This window comes from Lissotriton vulgaris, chromosome 7 (genome assembly GCF_964263255.1).
Source record: "Lissotriton vulgaris chromosome 7, aLisVul1.2, whole genome shotgun sequence".
NCBI classification, from domain to species: Eukaryota; Metazoa; Chordata; class Amphibia; order Caudata; family Salamandridae; genus Lissotriton; species Lissotriton vulgaris.
Window position 1 is genome coordinate 182,326,368 of NC_141695.1, and position 22,818 is coordinate 182,349,185.

At 45.5% G+C, this 22,818-nt stretch overlaps 1 protein-coding gene across 1 annotated transcript in view; it reads left to right on the top strand.

Moving 5' to 3' along the window:
- Positions 1–18,290, top strand: part of LOC147701145 (urokinase plasminogen activator surface receptor-like) — a 72,556-nt gene extending 54,266 nt beyond the window's left edge. The window contains exon 5 of the mRNA XM_086929311.1: positions 18,160–18,290. Coding sequence (XP_086785437.1) covers positions 18,160–18,290 — 131 coding nt within the window. The remainder of the gene's footprint in view (positions 1–18,159) is intronic.
- The last annotated feature ends 4,528 nt before the right edge of the window (positions 18,291–22,818 follow it).

The following is a 22,818-nucleotide window of genomic DNA, read 5'->3' on the forward strand; positions in this document are numbered from 1 at the left end:
GAGTTAATTACAACCTTAACTTGCAGAAAGGAGCTATTGTGCAGAAGCAAATCTCTCTGGGAAGCGGAATTAGAATGCATTTTACATAGATTTAGGATTTTATTTAGTGATAAAATTGTGGTGGTGCTAAATGCTGTTGTATCAGAAGGAAACTATATATATACCTAGGAGCAGGGGTAACAGTAGAAGAGAATTACTGCTGTGGGTGGGGGTTCCTGGAAGGAACCTTCAGTCCCTGAGATGCCTGAGTTGTCAGAGTGACAAAGCTCATAAAGGGGTACAAAAGGGGGTGGTGATGGACGGAGCATCTGAATCAATCAAGCACTCACACCCAGTCAAAAGATCTGGGTTTAATCCATCACCGTTCTTTAGCCCACTCTGCCACCCCAGTTCAGACATGGCTATGTGCAACTCAGTCCGACCCTGTACCTCATGGGAACAGTCCAGCCCTAACTGCCAAGCCATGTCTTCCCAGGACCGGAAACAAGCTTCTAAGGACCGGTTTCTGGCATTCCAGCCGTCTTCAGCCCGGCTTGCTTGAATCCAGTGGCAAAGTGAGCAAGGGACTCACGTCTGAGCATACCCTGCCACACTTATGGCGGCCAAAAGCGGTACAAAAGGGGGTGGTGATGGACAGAGCATCTGAATCAATCAAGCACTCACACCCAGTCAAAAGATTTGGGTTTAATCCATCACCGTTCTTTAGCCCACTCTGCCACCCCAGTTCAGACATGGCTATATGAAAATCAGTCTGACCCTGTGCCTCATGGGAACAGTCCAGCCCGAACTGCCGAACCATGTCTTCCCTGGACCGGAAACAAGCTTCCGAGGACCGGTTTCTGGCATTCCAGCCGTCTACAGCCCGGCTTGCTTAAATCCAGTGGCAAAGTGAGCAAGGGACTCACGTCTGAGCATACCCTGCCACACTTATGGTGGCCAAAAGCGGTACAAAAGGCGGTATTTTTGCATTTGGGATGCATCATCCCAAATGCATAAATCGTAATGTAAGTAATCGCAAACATTTTGATTTCTTAATTTACGATTGCATTTAAGGAATGACAAATTTCGATTCCTTAAATGCCATGCATGAAGCAAATTGAAATTGCGATTATGCTATTAGGGGGTCGCAAATTACTATCACATGACACTGGACGGTATTTTGCAAAATCTTTGAAAAATTCACTAAAGTGCATTTTTCAAAGTTACATGTTACACACAAACACATGGCCTTGTGGCATATGTGTGTGCAACATGTGGTCACATGGCAATTTCAGGGGTTCAACAGGGTGTTCTTTTGTCATTCATGCACCCTACAAATTGCATGCACAATTTGCGGGTACCTATTTGGTACTCGCAAATTGCACATTCAATTTCTGTTGATTCCTATCAGCCTCTAGGCCCATATGAATGCATGGGTAGCAATTCCTTTATTGCGAGTCGCAATTTGCGTGCCGCAATTAAGGGATGTTTAGAAATCCCAATTTTTTTGTGATTCCTACATTCATAGGCAATTGCGATTCTTGAATTGCGATTCTTTAAAAATCTAAATTAAAGAATCGCAATTGCCTATTTTGATTCAAGTGCGCATTCATGGTTTAAGGCAGTCTCGGAGGAGGGGGATTTGATGCTGCCTCCAGATTACGCTGCTCATCATATCCCCCACCAGAAACTCCTTAGCTATAATTTCATTTAAAGTTTCCATGACTATGTAGACATGGGCCAGTGGGGGTTGGACATAATGCTAAACATTTTGTCACTGCACCAGTTTGGAATGGGACTAGTTCCCCCAGACATTCCAGTTCAAGGCAGGCCCGGGAGCAGGGGAGTCTCATAGCGAAAGAAGAGACCAGGCCAATTTTCTTTCATTTGTAGATTGCTGACCCTCCGCTTTTTGCTGTGTAGTGCCATGGCTTTGCTATCTCTAGGTGGTGTTGGGTCCTGTGTGCTTAGCACCTTCATTTCACTCCAACTTTAAATTCTCTTGAGGTCCTTGCATAGCGGGGAAAGAATAATGGGCAAAAAGAAAATTGTAAGGGACATGATCCTTACTTCTGGAGTCTTTTTTTGATTTGTGTTGTCAATGTTGTTTCAAAGGAAATATAACTGACAGAAAGGCATCTCTCCACAGGTCCCATCATTCTACCTGGATTAATGGTGGATATGGCTACAGACCAGATGACCCACTCCATGTTTCTGCAATCCAGACATTATGCAAATCAGTGACAGTGAACCTAGCTCCAAAAGGAAGCATAAAATGAAGGATGGGGGCGTGCTAAATTGCAATGCAGTTTCAGTTATATTATGTTATGTTATGTTATGTTATGTTATGAGCATTTATTACGCGCACAGCTGCTCCAGCAAAGAAGCGTCCTGGCGCCTGACAAGGTAACAACATAACACAGCCTAAAAGGTGGCAAACTAAGGATAAAACGATTTAAGGAAATAAAAAGGTCTTAACGGCCCTACGAAATGAGAAAAGATCATCAAGGGTACGAATCTTTAAAGGAAGGGAATTCCACAGGGCCGCAGCACGTACTCGAAATGAGAGGCCACCAGCATGGCTACGCTTGAACCGGGGGACTACTGCAAGTTCAAGGTCCGACGAACGTATAGGGCGGGCCGGAACATAGGGAGACAAGAGATTCAGAAGAATCTGGGTAGGAGAGCCCTTGAGGATCTTGTGGGACAAACAGAGCACTTTAAATTGAATCCTCTGCTTAATCGGCAGCCAATGAAGAGAGCGCAGAGTGTTGGCAGCGGAGCAGAACCTGGGTAAGCCCACGACTGCTCTAGCGGCCGCGTTTTGCACACGTTGTAGATGAGTGATTTTGGCCTGGTTTATCCCTACCAAGAGGAAGCTGGCATAATCGAGCTGAGAAATCACCATCGCCTGCACCACAAGCTGCCTGGTCGAGGCGTCAAAATGTTTTAACACAGGTCTTAAGCCACGCAGGATACCGAAACAGCGAGCAGCAGTTCTCTTTGTGTGGCAGACAAAGCTAAGGGCAGGATCTAACCACACCCCGAGGTTTTTTATCTCCGAGACCCGAGTCGGGGTGGGACCAAGCTCTGAAGGCCACTACATATCGCCCCAGAGTTCCGCTTGCTTGCAGATGATCATGATTTCTGTCTTTTTTGCGTTCAACTGGAGACAGTTGGAGTTCATCCAGCTGGCAACCGCCCAAAGTCCATTCTGGAATCTTGGGGCATCCAAACAAGAATCCCTGCTGAGCGTGACCGTCAGCTGAGTGTCGTCAGCGTATGACACCATAGTCATACCCCACTGCTTGACGACATCAGCCAGCGGCCTCACGTAAAGATTGAACAACGTGGGGCTCAGCGACAATCCCTGAGGGACCCCAAGATCCAGAGGGTAAAATTTAGACTGATGGGGCGGGACGGCCACGCAAAAAGATCGGTCAGCAAGAAAAGAGCGGAACAACTGGAGAGCAGGGCCAACGACGCCAGCTTCCTCCAGGCGCTGCAAAAGAATCCTGTGCGAGAGGGTGTCAAAGGCGGCGCTAAGATCTAATAAAACAAGCACCGCCGTTTGACCCGAATCTAGCACAGTGCGCAGGTGTTCCACCATGAAGAGGAGGGCGGAATCCGTTCTGCGTGGCGTCCGATATGTTGGCCTGCGTGAGATGGTCTGAAAGAGCAATGTTCACATGCGCCTCCGCTAATTTTGCCGGCCACGGAAGAAGCGATATTGGACGATAGTTCTCAGGTTTGCTAGAGTCTAGAGACGGCTTCTTCAAAATAGGCGTGACCACTGCCTGTTTCCACTTGACGGGAACCAAACCAGATGCAAGCAAGATATTAATCAAGGAACAGACCGGCAAGAGGTCGAGAGATGCCGGGTCTCTAAACAAAGCCGGCCTTAAAGGGTCTGCCGGAGACCCAGACTTAACTTGCTGAGCCAGTTTCTTGAAGCTTTCAGGTGGTAGGCAGGGAAGAGAGTGTAAGACATCCTGCACTGGAGGGCTAAGAAGCCCTCCGCCATGGGGCATAGCCGTGGGAAAGGCTCGATAGATGGCTTGGACTTTTTCAAGAAAAAAGGCCGCCAAGGTTTCGCAATGTGAAGTGGAACAAGTTTCATTCACAGAGGCCTTTTTTGCCACCAGATCTTTGAGAGCCTTAAAGATGGTTTTAGATGGATTAGTGCTGTTGCGGAATTCAAGAGCATAGAATGCAGCACGAGCTCTGCAGACAGCTCGATGGTAGGATTTGATGGTGGCCAGATACAGGGCTTTTTTACTGGTGTCATAAGTTTTCCGCCATTCTCTCTCAGCGCGTCTACACGTACTTTTAAGCGCACGCAAAGATCCATCATACCAAGGACTGGGGTCCCTTAATCCGCATTTGCTCAACGCCACCGGAATAAGGGAATCAAGGGCCCGAGTGACCCATTCACAGAAACGGTCATAGACCGTTTCCACAGTGTCTAACGGGCCCAGCGGGTCCTCAGACAAAAGGCAATGAAAATCCTCGAGTTATAGTTTATTCCAATGTCGTTTAGGGACAACTCGGACCGTGGATTTAAGAGGGTGCTCATACAGTGGGCACTGGATCGTCACCAAGAAATGATCCGTCCAGGCCAAGGGGGAAGGGGTTGAGACCCTTGCCTTTGCGAGATGTAATGTAATGTAAAAAATTCTTATAAAGCGCGGCTTACACCGGACGGTTTCTTGGTGCTGTTTACTTATTCGGTAAGAGGCATAAGGGGGAGGTGAGAAGTGCTTATGTGTAGATGCTGCGGAAGTTTTGAGGAGAGACCTAAAGTGAGAGTAGGAAGGAGAGAGTCTAAGTTTCAGCGGGAGAGAGTTCCAGAATGAGGGGGCCAGGAAAGAGAATCTGAGACCTCCGTGTTTTTTGCGCCTGAACCTAGGCGTCTGGAGGAGCGCATGGTGAGAAGATCGGAGGTGCCTGGAGGGGGTGTAGGGGTGCAGAAGGGAGGAGATGAAGGAGGGACCGATGCCGGCTAGAGATTTGTGGGTCAAGCAGCCTAGTTTGAACTTGCAACGCTCCGATACAGGAAGCCAATGAAGGGCTTTGAGCAGAGGGCGGACGTGGTGATGTTTAGGTTGATGGTAGATCAGGTGAGCTGCCTGATTCTGTATCAGCTGTAATCTTTTGATTTGATATTGTGGGATGCCTGCATACAGGGCGTTGGCATAGTCGATCCGGGAGATGACTAATGCCAGCAGTGCCAAGGTGAGGGCTTCGGTGGTCAGAAAATGGGCTATTTTCCGGATCTTTCTAAGCTGGAAAAAGCAGGAGGACACAGTGGCACTGACCTGGTGCTTCATTGAGAGATTCACCTTGTCAGTAGGGCAAGGAGAGGGGCCGAGGGAAAGGGGCCAGAAGGTGGAATTTCAGGGGTTGGATGGGCCTCCGACAAGAACAAGCTCCGTCTTGTCGGGGTTAAGTTTGAGATGGTGAGCGCCCATCCAATTACTGATATGGCAAAGGGTGGACTGAAAGTCTTGGGCCGCTTCATCCGAGGAGTCGAGATTGAAGACAAGCTGAATGTGATCTGCATAATTAAATGCAGTGACATTCCTTCCCCGGAGGGAGCGGATCAGGGAGGTGAGGTACAAGTTAAAAAGGAGTGGGGTCAAGGACAAGCCCTGCGGGACGCCGCAGGTGAGCTTCATCCTGTCAGCCGGAAACTGGAAGAGTCGGACGGATTGGTGGCGGTTCGTCAGGAAGGAGCAGACCCAGTTAAGGGCCGTCCCACTGATGCCCGCCTCTTTGACACGGTCGACCAAGATGGTGTGGTCGACCGTGTCAAAGGCCGCCGACAGATCCAGGAGAATCAAGGCTTGGCTAATGTTGGAATCGGCGCCTCTACGGAGTTCCTCCATGACAGAGAGGATGACCGCCTCTGTGGAATGGGCAGGTCTAAACCCGGCTTGCTGGGAGTCTAGGAAGTTGGAGTCTTCAATAAAGGAACTGAGGACGCTGGTCACATGTGTCTCAAGTACCGTACTCAGGTAAGGGAGAAGGGAGATGGGGCGGAAGTTACCCATAACCGCGGGGTCAGCGTTGGTTTTTTTTAGTATGGGAACCACCTCAGCGTTCTTGAACTGGCTGGGGACCTCACCGAGCAGGGGAGAATTGTTCAGGAGGGCCAGCGGAGGGGTGGGGCAAGCCGAAAAGGCGGCCCGGAGAATCGCAGGAGGGCAGCAATCTGTGGGGGAGCCAGATGAAACTTTATTAAGCAGGGAGAGAAAGTCTTCTTCTAGTATGGGGGGAAGCTGGGTCAAGGAATGGGAATTAAAAGAGGGAGTAGCCTCTGTGAGGGACGTCGCCGGGGATCCAGAGGAAATACTGTTTTTAATTTTGCTGATTTTATCTATAAAGAAACGGTTAAGGGAATCACAATGCCTGAGATGGGAGGGGTTTGATGGTCACCCTATCCGGGTGTGAGAGCTCCTCCACAATGGCAAAGATTTCTTTAGATTTTTGCGCGGAGTTAAGAATTTTTGTGGAGAAGTAGGCAGTTTTGGTGGCTGAAATTGCCTGTTTGTATTCTCCAGATAGTTTTAAAAAGTGTAATTTTTTTGAGGGGTCATAGTTTCTGCGCCAGCGACGCTCGGCTTGGCGGAGTCCTAGTTTTAAAGATTTAAGGCTATCTGAGAACCATCAATGTGCGTCATGGGGACGCTTAGTTCTAATTAACTTAAGGGGGGGCGACCTTGTCGCTAGCGGACTCTAGCCATTTGACAAGTGCGGCTTCCTGGGAGTCTATGGAGCCTGGGCTGGGCGGAACCGAAGATGTTAAAGAGGTAAGAAATAGGTTGAGGTCTGCTTTGTTCCAGTTACGGGCCAGGAGGCTAGGGCCTCGGCTACGGGGGGCGGGGGAGGGACCAGGAGAAGAAAGGAGATTAAGAAGTGGTCCGACCACTTCCGAGATTCGTGAAGAAGGGGTCCAGGGTATGTCCACCTACATGTGTGGGATACGTGATCAGTTGAGACAGTTGAAAGGCCTCAAGATCGGCCAAAGTGCTACTCACTGCAGGCGCGGTCAGATTGTCAAAATGGAGATTTAAATCCCCGAGAATAGAGAAATTGGCACACCCTACAGCGAGCGTACTAATAGCGTCTGGGAGTGCCTCCCTGAATACCACGTCGCTGCCTGGGGGGCGATAAATCAATATGCCAGAAAAGGAGAAATGGGGGGTGATGGAGATCTTAAACGAGGCACTTTCGCAGCCTGCGATTTTAGGACCTCTACAATCACAGGGGTAGCAGGATCTGACAGCAAGCGCTATTCCCCCACCTCTAGTGGAGCGATTAAGCGTGTAAACCGAGTACTCAGAGGGGAAGGCCAAATTAAGTATAGCCGTGTCAGTCTCCTGTAGCCAGGTCTCAGTCAAACAGAAGATATCAGGTGACTCATTCTCAGTGAGATCATAGATATCTTGGTAATGTTTCACCAGCGACCTAACGTTCAAGTTCCAAATACTAAGCTCATGCAGGGAGCGTTTACTTCCAGAAACAGAATCCTCACTGATACAATGAGGGAGGGCGGGGGCACCAAGCGACCATAGTACTGGTCGCAAGGAGGCTGTACACCCCCCCTCTTGCTAGTGTCTCAGGCTTCAATTAGACCTACTGCTGTGGATAGTGTACCACCACCTATCGACTGGGTTGACATTTTGGACAGATGTTCTTCTTCTCTGCATGCATGTATTTCTCCCTTGTTTGATGAGATTTGTTACGGTGAACATACTGTTAGCCTGTTGATTTCTTCTTTAAACGTTGCCTCATGTTGACAGTTTTTGGCACAGCTACAGTTGACTACCTCTGTTGATAATAGCACTCCTCAGTTGTCCTCTCAAGGTTACTGGATAGCGTAGGCCCTGACCAGTCCTCCAAGTTCGAGGTGTTTTGTGAAGCAAGAGGGGCAGATGGTTCAGGGGTTCAAACTTTAGGATTGGGTGCCCTGTACAGGGCACATCGATAAGGGCCTACATCGCAGATTCAAGCTACTCCCTTAAGCCTCAGTCCTGCCTGAGCCTCCCCCTTAACTGCTGTCTCTATGTGGTCATTCTAAATGGAGATCCCCCACCCCAGGGATGCTGTGAAGAGTCTTATGGGTACTATAAAAATAAGGTATGTCACTGTTTGATCAATCATATGGATTGTAAAATCCCGGAGTCTTATGACATCCTATTGGTATGGAGGGTGGGCCCATCACCCAGGTTTGGATGGGCCCATCACCCAAAAACATTAGAGAGGATTGTGTTGGTATCAATTGTAGGAACTGTGGTCTGGCTCAGCGGTTGGTCAAGAGTGGGTCTAGGGCCCATTTAGTGGGAGACAACATTAGCTTGTCCACTTGGCGTTTTTTTATAAGCATTTGTCACCCAGCAAAAGGGTGGAATACGAGCCCTTGCCCTCCAGGGATGCTGCTGGGGATGGGTTTTCAGTCTCAACCTCCAACAGATTTTTTCATCCCTCTAACCTGGATAGTTTAGAATGACACCCTGGTCTGTCTACCAGCAATAGCGATATTCTGGCTACTAGTCTCTGAATTCCTTCCCACCAAGGTGCAGCCGTCCCTCACTAATCCAACATGTTCTTCCCCTACTCCATTTGGAGTGTGCATGCTCTCCCTTAGTTATGTTGGGCCTCCTCTTTTATCCCATGTAGCCTGGGAGTCTCATGTTTTGGGCGAAACTGCTCTGCTCCTCCATTATAAGATCGTCACCTAGAATGTTGCTCGCTTGGTGTCAAAACTTGAGTCCCCCGATTTGGGTTTTTCGACGGATACCTTTGACATTTGCCTGTTCCAAGAGACTTTGGGCCAGCTTGACCAATTCCTCATGCAGCGCAGTGCAGCATCCGCAAGTTCTGTGCTAAGTGAGAAGGAGAGAGCAGGAGAGAACTACATTTACTGAAATATGGCACTCTCATACCCTGAAATTGGCTGCCATACACCACGGAGACGCCTTTGCTTTATAGTGCAAAGGTGTCTCCGTGAGTCAAGCATAGGTTTTGAACTGGAAGGATACCCTTCCAGTTAAGAAAATTATGCTTAGACTAACTTTAAACATTCTTCCACTTTATATGTGTGCTATAAAATGTAGTACACATGCAAAGTCGGAAAATAAAGGAGAAAAAATAATTTCTTCTTCCTATGGCTTGGTTGAAGGGTGAGCTATTTTCTGATACCAAACTCTGTCTACTTTATTTAGGAAATTGGGTTTAGTGTCAGAAACCTTCGATGGCTGCATAGGAATGCCCATATTACTAAGTAATTCAAAGCAGTGCCATGCACTGCTTCGAGAAACGTTCACATTGTTTCCAGCGCAAAACAAGTTTAGCACTGGAAAGAAAATTGGAAAAAAAGATTTGGCGCCAATATGTTTGACTTTTGTGACACAAACACAGCATAAAATCTGCCTCTTTATTATTTGCCCCAGGCGTCTAGCAGGGTGTGTAAATTTTAACCTGACTGCTGCCCCCACAGGGAAGGGGAGACCCTCAGGAGCGTTGTCAGTTTGGATCAAAACTACTGTTTGCTGCATGACCAGAGAGTTTGCATTGGGTAGTACTGACGTACAGTGTGTTTCTGTTTCCTACAGATAGTGTATACTACTAATATAATAAGGGGATTTTGGTGCTGAGCTTTAAGTAACTGTTATTTTTTTTTTGTTGGAGTTTTATATAGCGCAAACTACACCCGAAGATATCAGGTATCAGAGCTCTTTACATGAGTGCCAGTTTTGGTATAGATGGACACATTAATTTTTGGTAGGAACTGGGAGATTAAGTGATTTGCCCAGAATCACAGTATGTTGAGCATCTTTGCTGAGACTCGAACCCGCTTCCCCAGCTTCAAGGTCGACCGCTCTAGCTTTAAGGCTACATCCCCTCCCTTGAACAGATTGGTACACATATGGCTGATCTGGCTCCAGATTCTTTTAAAATAGCAGCAGACACTATTTAATTGGAAATTTGAGCCATTGTCTGTCCTGCTAGAAGATCCTAACAGTTATATGGATGAAGCCTGGGGTGTTCCTGGCCTCTCACTTCCTCTCTTCAAGAGGAGTTCTGCTGCTGTGTTACAACTAAATACATTTACATATAGCAATTGTCTACGGGCATGCAATGGGAGGACCAATTCTGACCAGGAGGGGAGCCACATGTATCATCATCGTCCATAGTCCACCAGCCTATTGACTATATCTTATTAGACATTAGGATGTGGAAATCCCTCGTAGACATGGCAGCAGTCCCCAGGCACGATAGTGATAATAATGCTCTGGGGCTGATATTGGGTGCTCTGGGCAACACCCTTCTAAATACTTTTTATGAGGCACTAGACAGAAGGTTGGATCCAACCAATAATCGGAATAGGCTCAAGTAGAGCTTTCTGATGGAATCTGAAATAGCAGTGGGAAAGGTGTTTGAGGTAGTGTCTGTTAGTTTGGATGACTCAGATTCCCTGTTGAGATTGAGTGAAATTTATAAGCTTATGCTTTCCTTACTAAGGAACATATTCTTGATAAAAAGTAAGCCCATTCCCCTGAGGAAGAAAGAAGCCCCCTGCTACACCTGCTGAGTGGCTAGGTGTTGCATTTCCGGATCCATCAAAACTGGGTGTAGAGTCCCCATCTGGATGGACAGGTCACTCCACAAAAATCGATTGTTGATTATAAAAGAGATTAGGAACCTTCTAAATGGGACACTATTCTGCCATCAAATGCAAGTATTATAATTTTTTGGGGTGCATCATCCCCAATGAGGTCTCTGGCATCCATGCCCCATTGGGTAGTAACATTTCTGCTACTGCTTGAGTTGAGCTTTTCCCCCAGTTATATTCGTGATCTGTTGACTAGGGTTTGTCCCAGGCTGCCTTTCATACTCAAGTTACCAGCGTGGCAAGTATTAACCCCTTCCATAATTTTATGGCTGAGCATTCCATTGAGTCATTGACGCAAACAGCCCACAGTATTTCCAACATTGTGATCTCTAAATCATTAGATTGGATTCTAACAAATAAAGGCCCAGGTTTGGATTAGATGCCAGGTGATCTTTTCAAGACTAATAGAGATGAATGGGGTCCTTATTTTTTCTCAGTTTTTTTGTGCTATAGTGATCGGTTCATCCATGCCTTCCACTTGGGCGGGGTGAAATTATCGAAACTAACTGCAGACCAATCAGCCTAATTGATAGTTCATAAAATTTGTTTAGTCAGATCATTTTAAAAAGGTTAAATGAGTGGATGTCCGATTCTAATGTACTAAGTTCCTTGCAGGTGGGTTTCACGGATGGCTTAAGAACAATTGACCAAGTGTTCTGCCTGCAATTGCTATACTGGAATTACCTTCACGTGAGGGGGGGGGGGGGTCTTCAGTCTGCTTTTGATTTAGCCCTCAAAGAATCTCTGTGGAAGGTATTGGCAGAGATGGGGATCCCTGAGTCTCTAATAGAAGTTTGAACTCGACTACAATTGACCAATTATGCCCAGGTCATATGCGGGGCTCAGGGTGAATTAATACATTCCATCCAATATAATCATTGAGTAAGGCAGTGGTGTGTGCTATCTCCAACCCTCTTTCTCTTATATGTTAATGATTTAGTATCACAGCTTTGGAAATGTGAGAGTGATACGTATGTCTTACCGGGGTTAAGATCCCAACACTATTTTATTCAGGCAATACCCATTTATTATTGAATTTCCCTATAGGGTCTAGAGTCTTCTGGATTGTTTTGGGTCTTTTTGCATGCAGCTGAGGCTGCAGATTAACCTCGGCAAGACAAAATACATGGTGTTCAACCCCTGTCCAACTAACTATGCAAGCCCAACTCTCAGTGGAGTGGCTCTTGAAAGATTTCAGATTTTCTATTATCTGGTGGTTACGGTCACCATAGATTTGATTGGTTACGCCATATTCCAATGCGAGTGCTCAAAATACATTGTTGGGGTATTTTGAGGGCTCACCACAGCTCCTTTTTTCACCCAGTGACTCCAGCCTTTGAAATCTACAAAAGACAAGCACTAAGAGCCATTCTGTACAGTGGAGAGCTTTTGGGTTTCCAAGAAACCATACCCTTAGAGATTATAGAAAATATTTTTTTATGAGGAACCTAAGTGGTTTACCAGCTAGCACCCACTTGTACCCCTGCATCTAGATTATGGTGTTAGATGCATCAATAACACAGCTGGTTTAAGACAGCTTTTGTGCTGGTTGAGACTCTGAGGGGCATATTACCAACAAGTAGCGATATTTATCGCAAAATAGGCTGAGCGACAATTTTTTTATCGCTGCCTATCGCTGGATATGTCAGCCGAGAAAACATGCTATTAGGAACGTTTTTCTCCATTGTGCTAAAATATCCAGCGATAGCGGCGAAATGCGTGAATATCTCTGAGAATACAGCGATATTCACGTATTAGCGACAAAATGCTCTTAGCCATGTTATCCACCTCCCATTGGATAACATGGCTAAGAACTGGTCTGGGCAGGTGTTAGTATTTGGAGATATTCGCGCTTAGCGCGAATATTTCCAATGCTACGCCTGCCTTGCTAATAGGCGATAGCGACCATAGCGACTTCTTTCAGTCGCTAACTAGTTGGGTACGCCCACTTTGCATGTCATTAGCGATAAACATCGTTGACATGCAAAGCGGGCCCCAAACCGCGCGCTATCACCTAAAAGCTGTTGCAAACATCAGTTAGCGACAGCTTGCTAATTGGGCTAATAGAATTATCGCCGCTTAGCGGCCGAAAACGAAATCTAAAGCTAAATCGGCGATAATTGCCTATCGCCCTTCTTGGTAATATGCCCCTGAGTTACCCCAGAGCTCGTGACATTTCATATGGCCATAGATGACCTGTAGGATTGCCTAGCTTTGGATAACGAAGTATAGGCTGGGTATAGATGGGGTACAAGAATCTTTGGTTTTCCCCTGCAGATGCTGAGTTCATTTTAAATCTGAGCTAAAAGGCACCTATTGGCATTATACTGACAACCAAGTAGATTACTTATTGTATTTTTTTTTTAGAGTTCAAGTAGATTACCATCTGGAAGCATTCTTGGATAAGATTGAACCCCCCTTGTAAAGCCTTTCTGTGTTAAATTCACAAGGGGATCTTGCCTATTTGCTCTTTTACAGTCCAATGGAATTGTCATAGTGATTGTGACAGATTCTGCCTGTTCTTCTCTCAAGTGGCCAAATCGCCTGAGCATGTTACATTTTGCTGTTCAACATACCAAAGCATAAAAAGGAAGTATATTTGTTGCAACCTGGGGATTAGGAATTTTAGAACCTCATACAGAATTTTAAGAAGTGTTACCAGACAATGCATTGTGATTTCTTTCTTTTTTTTTGCTGTACGCATGGAGGCTATTTCTGTATGTGCTGCCTAATGCAACACACATAGGAAAAAAGGAAAAACGAGGAGAAATAAAAATATATCTCCTCGTTTCTCTATTCTAATGCCTTCTCTTGAATGGCATTAGTTTTTGGCTCAACCTCAGATTTACACCTCCTTGTAAATCTGGGGCAGCGTCTAAAGCAATGGATGTTGCAGTAGAATGCCCAGAGATACACCCATTGAATTCCCCTTTCATGCTAAGTGATTTGTGTAAAGGGACCTTATTTACAAGGTGGCGTTAAGCCGTAAAAAGTGGCTTAATGCCTGTTGGGCATGGCCCTTTTTGCAGGGTCATCCCTGAACTTTTTTTCTTCCTCCTTTATTTTCTCTGAACTGTTTATGTTGGTTATTGGCACTTTACCACTCCTGATCAGTGCTAAAGTGCATATGCTCTCCCTATGATAAATGAATGTATGGATTAGTGACTCCATAATTGGCTTATTTGATTTACTGTCAGACCCTAGTACAGTTTACCACATGTGTGCCCTGGCAATGTAAATCAAATGCTGATGGCGGGTTTGCAGCACTGGTTGTGCCACCCAATGGAGCAGCATGTAAAGTGTGTCTCAGGCCTGCCACTGCAGAGCCTGTGTGCAGTCCGGTAATGCCATGTTGACTTGGTAAGTGCACCCACTTACCTACATCTTCCCTTTCTTCATATCAGACACCCCTAATGAAGGCATTGTAAGTATAAGGTAGGACAAGCCCTGCTGTGTGTGGCATATCCTAATAGTGAATTACAGCCATTTTTGTTTTTCACTATTGCAATTCCCCATAGGCCAGAATGAGCAGTTTGATTATAACACCTTATAATCCTAACTGACCCAGGGAACATGGTAGAAATTTGAGTTTAGTATGTCTGAACTCAGAGTGACACAATAGTTCTTTTAGTTAAGATGGTTTTACCATTCTGTGTTTGAAAATACCACTTTTAGAAAGTAGATATTTTCTTGCCTAACTATCCAAGCCTGCCTCTGCTAAGTTGTGTATTCTATGTCTGGAGTTAGAGTGACAGGGGATGTGGGATTCCAGGAGAGAGGGTGAGTCAGCACAAGGCTGAATAAAGTGAGGGGAGGGGTGGCACCTGGGTCTGAATAGGGATGTCCCTACCTTCCACAATGCTGGCTCCACCTCCTGTGATGCGTCTGATGTCCCTGGCCAAAGGAAAGAAGGAGCCCTGTAAACAAAGTGCTCCAGCACTGAAAAGAACTGGTTTGGACTAGGTACAAACACTCTCTGCCTTCAGAGACATAGGATTTTGGTGTATAAAAAGGGGGACCCAGAACCCAGAACTTTAGATCACTTCTGGGAAACAAGAAGAACCTTTGCTGAGGAGAGGAACCAGAGAGAAACTGAAGGAGGAGACTATCCCTAAGGTGAGTGCTGGTTGGGGGATTGGCCTGCAGTGGTTGCCTGGCTGCCAAAGAAATAAGAAAGGAACTGTGTGCTACTATCATAATCTTGTAAAGGATCTCCAAGGGCTTGACGATTGAGCTTGCCTCCTGCTGAAGCTCAGGGATAACAGACTTTACCAACCAGCTCGCCTGAATTCCCTTGCTGGGAATTTGAAGTGCCTGCTGTTGTGCTGGGCCATCGGAGAGACTGCTTGTCGCTGGGAGCAGAAAGCGCGACTCACGGAGAAGAAGCGTTACGCCGCCTCAGCTACTGTCGTCGCATCACTTAGTAAGAGTGCCACTGCTACCGCTGTCGCCATCGCATCACCGAAGCACATCGCATCACCAGAGAAGAGTGTCGCAGGGCCTGACATGGCTCAGAAGATTCACTGAGTCGCTGCACGATCATTGGGCGTGCACGCATCGCCTCTTCGTTGTCGCCTCAAGAATAAGGTGCCATTTTGTTTTATTACACCGGATCGTCATTGCATCTCGGTGCTACTGATCGCCATCGCCACAGAAACCCAGTAAGAAACCGACTCATCACCTCCCCACGCGGAGAAGAACTGACGCATCACCATTTTTGGGTGTAAGGAGCCGACGCATCACCTTCCCTGCAACTCTTTTGTTTGTATAGTGTTACGCATTCAAAGGTATATTGAATGTAAAGTGTTGCATTTACCATCTAAGGACAACTAAGCTATTTCTACCATTTTAAAGTACAGTATTATGGATTTTTGTCGTTTGTTGTCTTGTGTTAAGTCTATATAAAAATACTTATTTTTATAATACAACCTGTGTGATGTCCATCTGTAGTGTTGTCACTGTATCACTGTAAGTGTTCACAAATGCTTTACACACTGCCTCTGAGATAAGCCTGGCTGCTCGTGCCAAGCTGCCAAGGGTGTGAGCAGGGATTATTTTAGGAGTGACGCAAGGGTCCCTATTTGGTCAGAGGTACCTACCTCTGCCAACTAGAGACCCCCGGATCTAACAATGCCACTTTGTAAATATGGAGAAGGGCATATCACTACCAGAACATCGCTAAAAGTGTTGTTCTGGTTGCGATATCTGCTTGTAAATATGCCCCTCTGTGTTTTGTGGACTAAAAAGGTACGATGGAGCTCAAGAAGGGTGAGCAGACATAAATAACTGAGATAGTGTCTGATGAAACAACCAAGTACTTAGTGTAGTACAGGGTGGCTGAACATAGGTGGGAAGGTTAATAGGTGTAAGGGAAATGTTATGTCCAATTGTTTTGGTTTTATAGAGATGCAAAACAGAAAATATACTGCAGAAAGTAATGGAAGTAGTTCACCTAAGAAGATTTCAGATAGTGTGTACAGTTTTTGAAGGTTGCCTATTGTGTGTTCAGTTTTTGGAGGTTGCCTATTGTGTCTGCTGTTTTGTGCAGTTTTTATAGATGTGGTGGAGGTGAATTATTTAGGTTTTGAAAGTAGACTATTGGACCCGAATGCTGATGTACATGACATATTGTGTATAAAATTCATGAGCACTGTATCACATTAATAATAAGTCATTTGGGTGCAAACACATATGCTGTTTACCATTTAAGTGAAGGAGAATATTGGAGATGTGATGTTTTGTGATAAATGAATTAAAAAAATACCTGGTCTAGTTTAACACTACAGCACTTACAGCCAATTGAAATAAAAAACATATATTTCCACTAAATTGTCTGAAATTGTGATGAATGTACTGCCTTCAATAACAATGCAGTATTTGTATCTCTCCAGAATCTAGTTGACTATATTGTACAGCTGGGAGATTATAGGCATGGTGATTTGTTTTGAGGGTCTACCAAATTATTGTCCTCAGGCAAGTTGTTGTCTAATAATTCTTTGCATTATTTTTGGTGACAAACTCTTTTGTGGCACATATTGAGCATGTGTTGGTTATTGAAGAGCTTATGTTTCTGGGCCATATACATCCTCACCACTGATAGTAATTTCTCTTTTCTTTTCTCAACCTATCCTGCAACTAGATACCTTCAATCAAGATCTTTACATTATGCTTCCATACAAGACAAAAATATATATGTAACATAGTCTGGTTCTCTTGTGGAACCCTCCATGTGAACCAAGATCACGATGTATAAAACTGCAAAAAATATGCCATAAGAGCAGGCTAGCGAAAGGCAGAAGATGCTTTTGAACCCAAACAGAGAAAACCACTAGCAGCCAGATCAGAATGTTCTTAACTGTATGACATATCTTCTAATTGGTTGAAAGCATGCCCAATCAAAACTTTTGAAAGATCATGTTATTGAAGAATCAGTTTGACAAAGCATTCATCCAATCAGAAGAATGCCTTCCACTCACACCATTTTCAATGGCTATATGGTATTCAGTAGGAACAGCTGTGGCATGGGGAGATGGTAAACATGTCAAATCTGTAGACTGGAGTGAGATGCTCTTCCTATTATTTTTAATTGCCTGGTAAGCCAAAGTGGGTCTCCCCAAGATTTGCTTCTTCGTACCGTGAACTAAAAAAGATAAAAAGTTGTTGAGCTCCCATATTTACAATGGGGGTAGCAGTCAGAACAACACACAATGGTTCAGTGATATCTACCCTGAACACCCACAGCAGCTAAGGTATTACAAAACATTATGCTTTGATAACCATGTACCAAGTAATTACCCATCTAAGTGCACCTGCTGTCTTTCCACTAAAATATACATCACTGATATCCTTATAGATCGGTGTCCTGGCTGTTGGGTACCCTTACTAATTTATTGCTATGGAAGGTTACGCTCTTAAAATTTATTGTTAGTCAAGCACATGAGGACTCTAATATACTTACTGCATACCTAAGAAATTATAAGATTAATTTAGGAATGAGGTTCTTTATCTGTTTCAACTTTTGTTTTCTTGTTTTATTGCCCAATTCAGCCTTGAGAAAGCTTATTCAATAAATCCAAATACCAAGTGAAACATGTGTCAGCTTAAAGATTTTAAGAAGGTAGAATGCAGTACAATGAAAAAATAAAATAATCCTGAAGTGCTTTATTGCAGCAAAAGTGTTCATTCTAGAAATGTGTTATTTTTGCCCATATAAAATTACCTATCTGTGTATGAGGTTCCCACCAAGAGCAGTCAATGGCACAATATGTTCTCTTATTAAGTTCTTAGTATCATGACTGAATTGATTGGTGCCTTCTTTTTGTAGAAACAAAAGTCTTAGTTCAATCATGAAACATGCAGGTTTATGTGACGTACATCCTTTCGTACTCACACACTATTTCACCCAGTCAAACAATGCATGTTATGGAGAGTTCTACAGTTTTACCAATTTACAAAGTACACTAGAGGATGGGAAACTGAGGTGTGCTGTCTTTGTGTTTCAGGTAAGCCGGAGAAAACGTATAGCATGAAAGGGTGTGCTACCAAGGATGCCTGTGAAGTCGGACTTCTCAGCATGGTGTCACCTAAAACATATCATTATGAGTTAAAGTGTATTTCTTCCAATAAAGGTTAAAATCCAACATTTTCTCAGCCTTGTTAATCATAGGTAGCATCATCAATAATTCACTGTTGCCATTGGAACCATCTGATGCTGAGAGTCAGGTTTTATGAAAAGGAACACAATTTGAATTAACCACATCTTTGCATCACCATCCTGGCAACAAATAATTAGGCCTAAGTGATGCACATTGTAAAGACACTATGCTGTTTAAGGGCCAATCCCACTTCCACTGGGCAAGCTTTGTTTGTAGATTGGGTTCCACCTGTAGGCACATTGAAGCCTAGAGCATTTATTATATGGAAGTATATATGTAAGTCACTCAAAGAGAGGAAATGGAGTGATATGGATAGTAGATTTTGACAGCACAGAGCGGGCAGACAAAGAGGATATGGATTTTTGGAGCAAGGATACAGCCCTGAGTGAAATTTGAAGAGCCTACTTTGAAGAGCCATCTTGAGCATTATAGTGAACATGCATATTATTAGTCAAAACCTATTTTAGCATTGTACAAAATTTGTGATGTACTTGGTCCAAGAGGTGTCAGTGGGAGCTGCTGGGTGCATGGGGCAGGTTTGACCAATTAATTAGATTAGGGTTTAACTTCCAACTACATTGTATCATGGCTGATCCTTATTAATTTACCTGATAAATCTTGAAATATGCTGCAGGCTGCATCGCTAGCTAACCGGATCCCTTTCTTCCCAGTATCATCTCAAACTTGAGCAGCTCCTTCCCAGGAATAGCAAGAAAATGCCCACTCACCTCTGACAGAGTAGTCTAAAATGTGCAGATGATCAAACTCTGTAGCTGATAATCCCCGTGTTCTACTCCACCTCCGGCCAATGTCCCCAACACCAATTTTACACACTTTTGCAACACAGAATGCACTTATATTTGTGGAACTTTCCTGTGTGTTCCCATATTCATCCTGCTCTGCCACATGAACAAGTAAACACAGGGAAAGCGGCCTAGGCAAACAAATCTGTCATTAAATTGACCTTGATACTTTTCATACTTTTGCACCTGGCTACTGTGGTGATGGCAACTTGACACGTTTTTTAGGTCTCGCCTGTCGATGCGCATGCGCATCGAGCAAGGCGAGAGTATTGGGACTTATCCGCTCTTTATCTACACTGCAAGGAATCGTGGCGATTCCTTGCAGTGCCCGTGACTTTTAAGCTCAATGCGCATGCGCATTGAGCTTAAAAGCGCGTGCACAAGCCCCAGCCGCCTGCCTTGCCTACTCTCCCGCCCCCTCACTTCTTGATTGCACGGCCGCTAGGCCGTGCCTCCCCTACTCCTCCTCCTACTCTCCTCCCCTCCCGTCTGTTCCCGCACTCCTCCCACACCCCCGCTCCGCCCCCTCACTCTCTCTGCCCGCCCGCTCTCCACTCTATCAGGCAGCCCTGCTGCTTAACACCCTCTCCCCCGCTCCGGACAGGTCATGTCTCTACCCCGCGGTTGATAAATGCATTGCTATAGAAACATCTGCGTCCACAACGACCCTTCTTACTGCATATTGCGGAGAAACCAGGGTGCCACTATGTAGGAAAAGGGCTGCTTATTCACAGAAGGACTTGGTAAAACTGCATATTTCAGCGCGCTGAGCAGCTTAATTACCTCCTGTCTTGCCCCAGTATTTTAGGCGAGATATCGCTCTACGCATAGACTTCAGATCATGACACGCTGGTGTTAAATGCCTTTCCTGTTTGGATGCCTTTCCTGTCTTTGCTGCAACACGCGAAAGACGAAAACAGGGAAACTTCGTCCCCACCCCCCTCGTTATTCTTTGATGCCTGCAGACTGTTACCCCCGCTGAAATACGACATCGTAAGATAGATATTCTTGAGTTTTGATAGTGGCGATGTGATGCAGACCGGTTCTTCTCCTCAATGTAGCAGCAGTTAGATCTGACAGTGCTTGGAGTATTTTACAGAAAGGGAATACTCGATGTCCTTCTTTATGCAATTATTACCCACAGACTTTTCTCGGCATCAGAGATTTGTGATTGTTGGTATCTGATTGATGTACATATTCCCTGCTCTTTCGTACACACTTTACAGCCCAGTTGATTTAGTCAACAATAGAGATTGTTGGGCTGTGTAGCCCATTGCATATATTACTGCCGGGCTGTACACAACGCGTCGCCCACGGACTGATACTTACTGATCTGTATTACCCACTGCAGATTGAGTACTTTCCCGGTATAAGGACCACCCAGCGATAAAAAACTACCCCGTTACTTAACCCATACGCAGTGATTGAAATTGAACAATAAAACTGCAGGTTCTTACTGTCCCTGGCTGCTATTGAGTACTGGCAGTGCTTAATTTGTGTACGGGGGAGTGCCGGTGCCCGAAACTGTGGTCACAAGTTGGCGTCCGGTGCACTTAAACGTCGACGCATACACAGGCTGGTAGTCTTAACTCGACTACCAGACGTTCACTGCTTTCTCGCTCTTGTAGGTACCTGCTTTGTACCTTTGCAGGTTTTTGTTTTGTACCTTTGTGACGGGTTTGCCGTTAAATTCTGTACAGTAGTTAAACATTATACGTATTACATCCGTGATGAAACGTGCAAGTACTCTCCCTTCCAAATTAAATAAGTGCCGGCACTTTGACCTGCCTGTATGTAGTGGACATCCAGACAAAGCGCCAGGAGCCGGTGAGTTGGAAAGGGCTTAGTGTTCATTAAACGCCACGGTTTGTTTACACATCATAGCAGTGAAGGGGTTCTGGCCTGAACTTGTGGTGCATTCGAGAGTGATTGGCTTGGTAAAATTACTAATGCTAAATGCTTCGTCAGTTCGTCCTGAGACATGCCTACACCCTTGTATGCGAGAGACGCCCTTGGTGTTTCGAGCCAAGTACTTTGCTTTCTCCACTTTACCCTTGATCCAAGGGAGATACCAGCAGAGCAGACATATGGCAGAATGCCCAGCGTCATTCTCCGTCGCTGACAATTATTTCCCCAGGGATCTGTGGGTTACGGGAAGTAAAGTGTTTGGCTCCAGCGAAGAACACTCCTTCAGAGGTCATGTCCGCCGGAAAGCGACCTAAGGCTACTGCTAGATGTACCTAGAAGTGGCAGGCATGTTAGACACGTTAAAAAAGCACACTAGGGTTATTTACAAAGTATGTGAGGAGTCACCGGTTCAGACTGTGCTTTTTAACTTGCATTGCTTTGGTAAACTTCGAGAAAAGGTATCCATGCTTAAACCATTTTACGTTGTATGTTTATACATTTTTTAAACGCATTATTCACTCAGATAGTGATTTATGTTGGGTAAAATAACCCCCCCCCCCCCACCCCTACTCTCCCAGCTGGTGCCGCTCCACCCCCTGCGGCATCAAAGGCTTTCACGGCCGGCCGGCCATGCTTTCAGTTTCACGACCGGCCGGCCGTGTGAAGTGCATTTCACAGCCCGCTCTCCCTGCTACGCCCCCTGCTCCGGCCGAGACGCATTTCTCCTCCCCCCTCCCCATGCACCCTCAGTGGTGACACGCTCAGGCACTGCATGTGTTTAAAAAAAAAACTGATTTCCGAGTTGTACTCGAGCATTTGGCAGCCGAGACGGTTTAGCTTTGCCAGTGATTGTAACGCTCAGGCACTGCATGTGTTTAAAAAAAAAAACTGATTTCCGAGTTGTACTCGAGCATTTGGCAGCCGAGACAGTTTAGCTTTGCCAGTGATTGTCTTGCAGTAGTCCTAGGATTCTTCTACATATCCATCTTTGCCTTCCCTGCCACCGCTTTGCTATGCTCTATTTACACAACCCCCCCTAAACACCTGAATGCACCCTATTTTCGTTACCTTCAGCGTCTGACAGCAGCGCGTTTAACGTGTAGCATACTATTGGCATAGTTCCAGTCAAGCCCTTTACATCCCCGCCATCTCTTTGCTATACCCGATTGCAAAATCCCCCCCCCCCTTTCTGAACACCCGAAAGCAGGCTATTTTATTATTATTACCTACAGCGTCTGCCGATGCCTCGGGCAAACTGTGGCGGAATATTGGTACTAGGAACTCACCCTCACTCACCCTCACTCACCCTCACTCACCCTCACTCACCCTCACTCACCCTCACTCACCCTCACTCACCCTCACTCACCCTCACTCACCCTCACTCACCCTCAACCCCTCACCCTCACCCTCAACCCCTCACCCTCACCCACCCTCAACCCCTCACCCTCACCCACCCTCAACCCCTCACCCTAACTCACACTCACCCTCACTCGCCCTCACTCGCCCTCACTCACCCTCACCCACCCTCAGCCTCACTCACCCTCACTCACCCTCACCCTCACACAGTGCAATAGGTCTCGGAGCATTTGAGTTAGAGCTTTTAGAATTGTTTATGGCTTTTTTTATTTGTAATTCTTTAGCATTGGCTACAGGAAACAAAAATGCTAAAGATTTACAAAAAAAACCCATAAACAATTCTAAAAGCACTAACTCTAATGCTGCGAGACCTATTGCATTTCCAATGCTTGTTTGGTTTGGAAATTGGAATCAGCCATCTTCATGTATATTTGAGCCT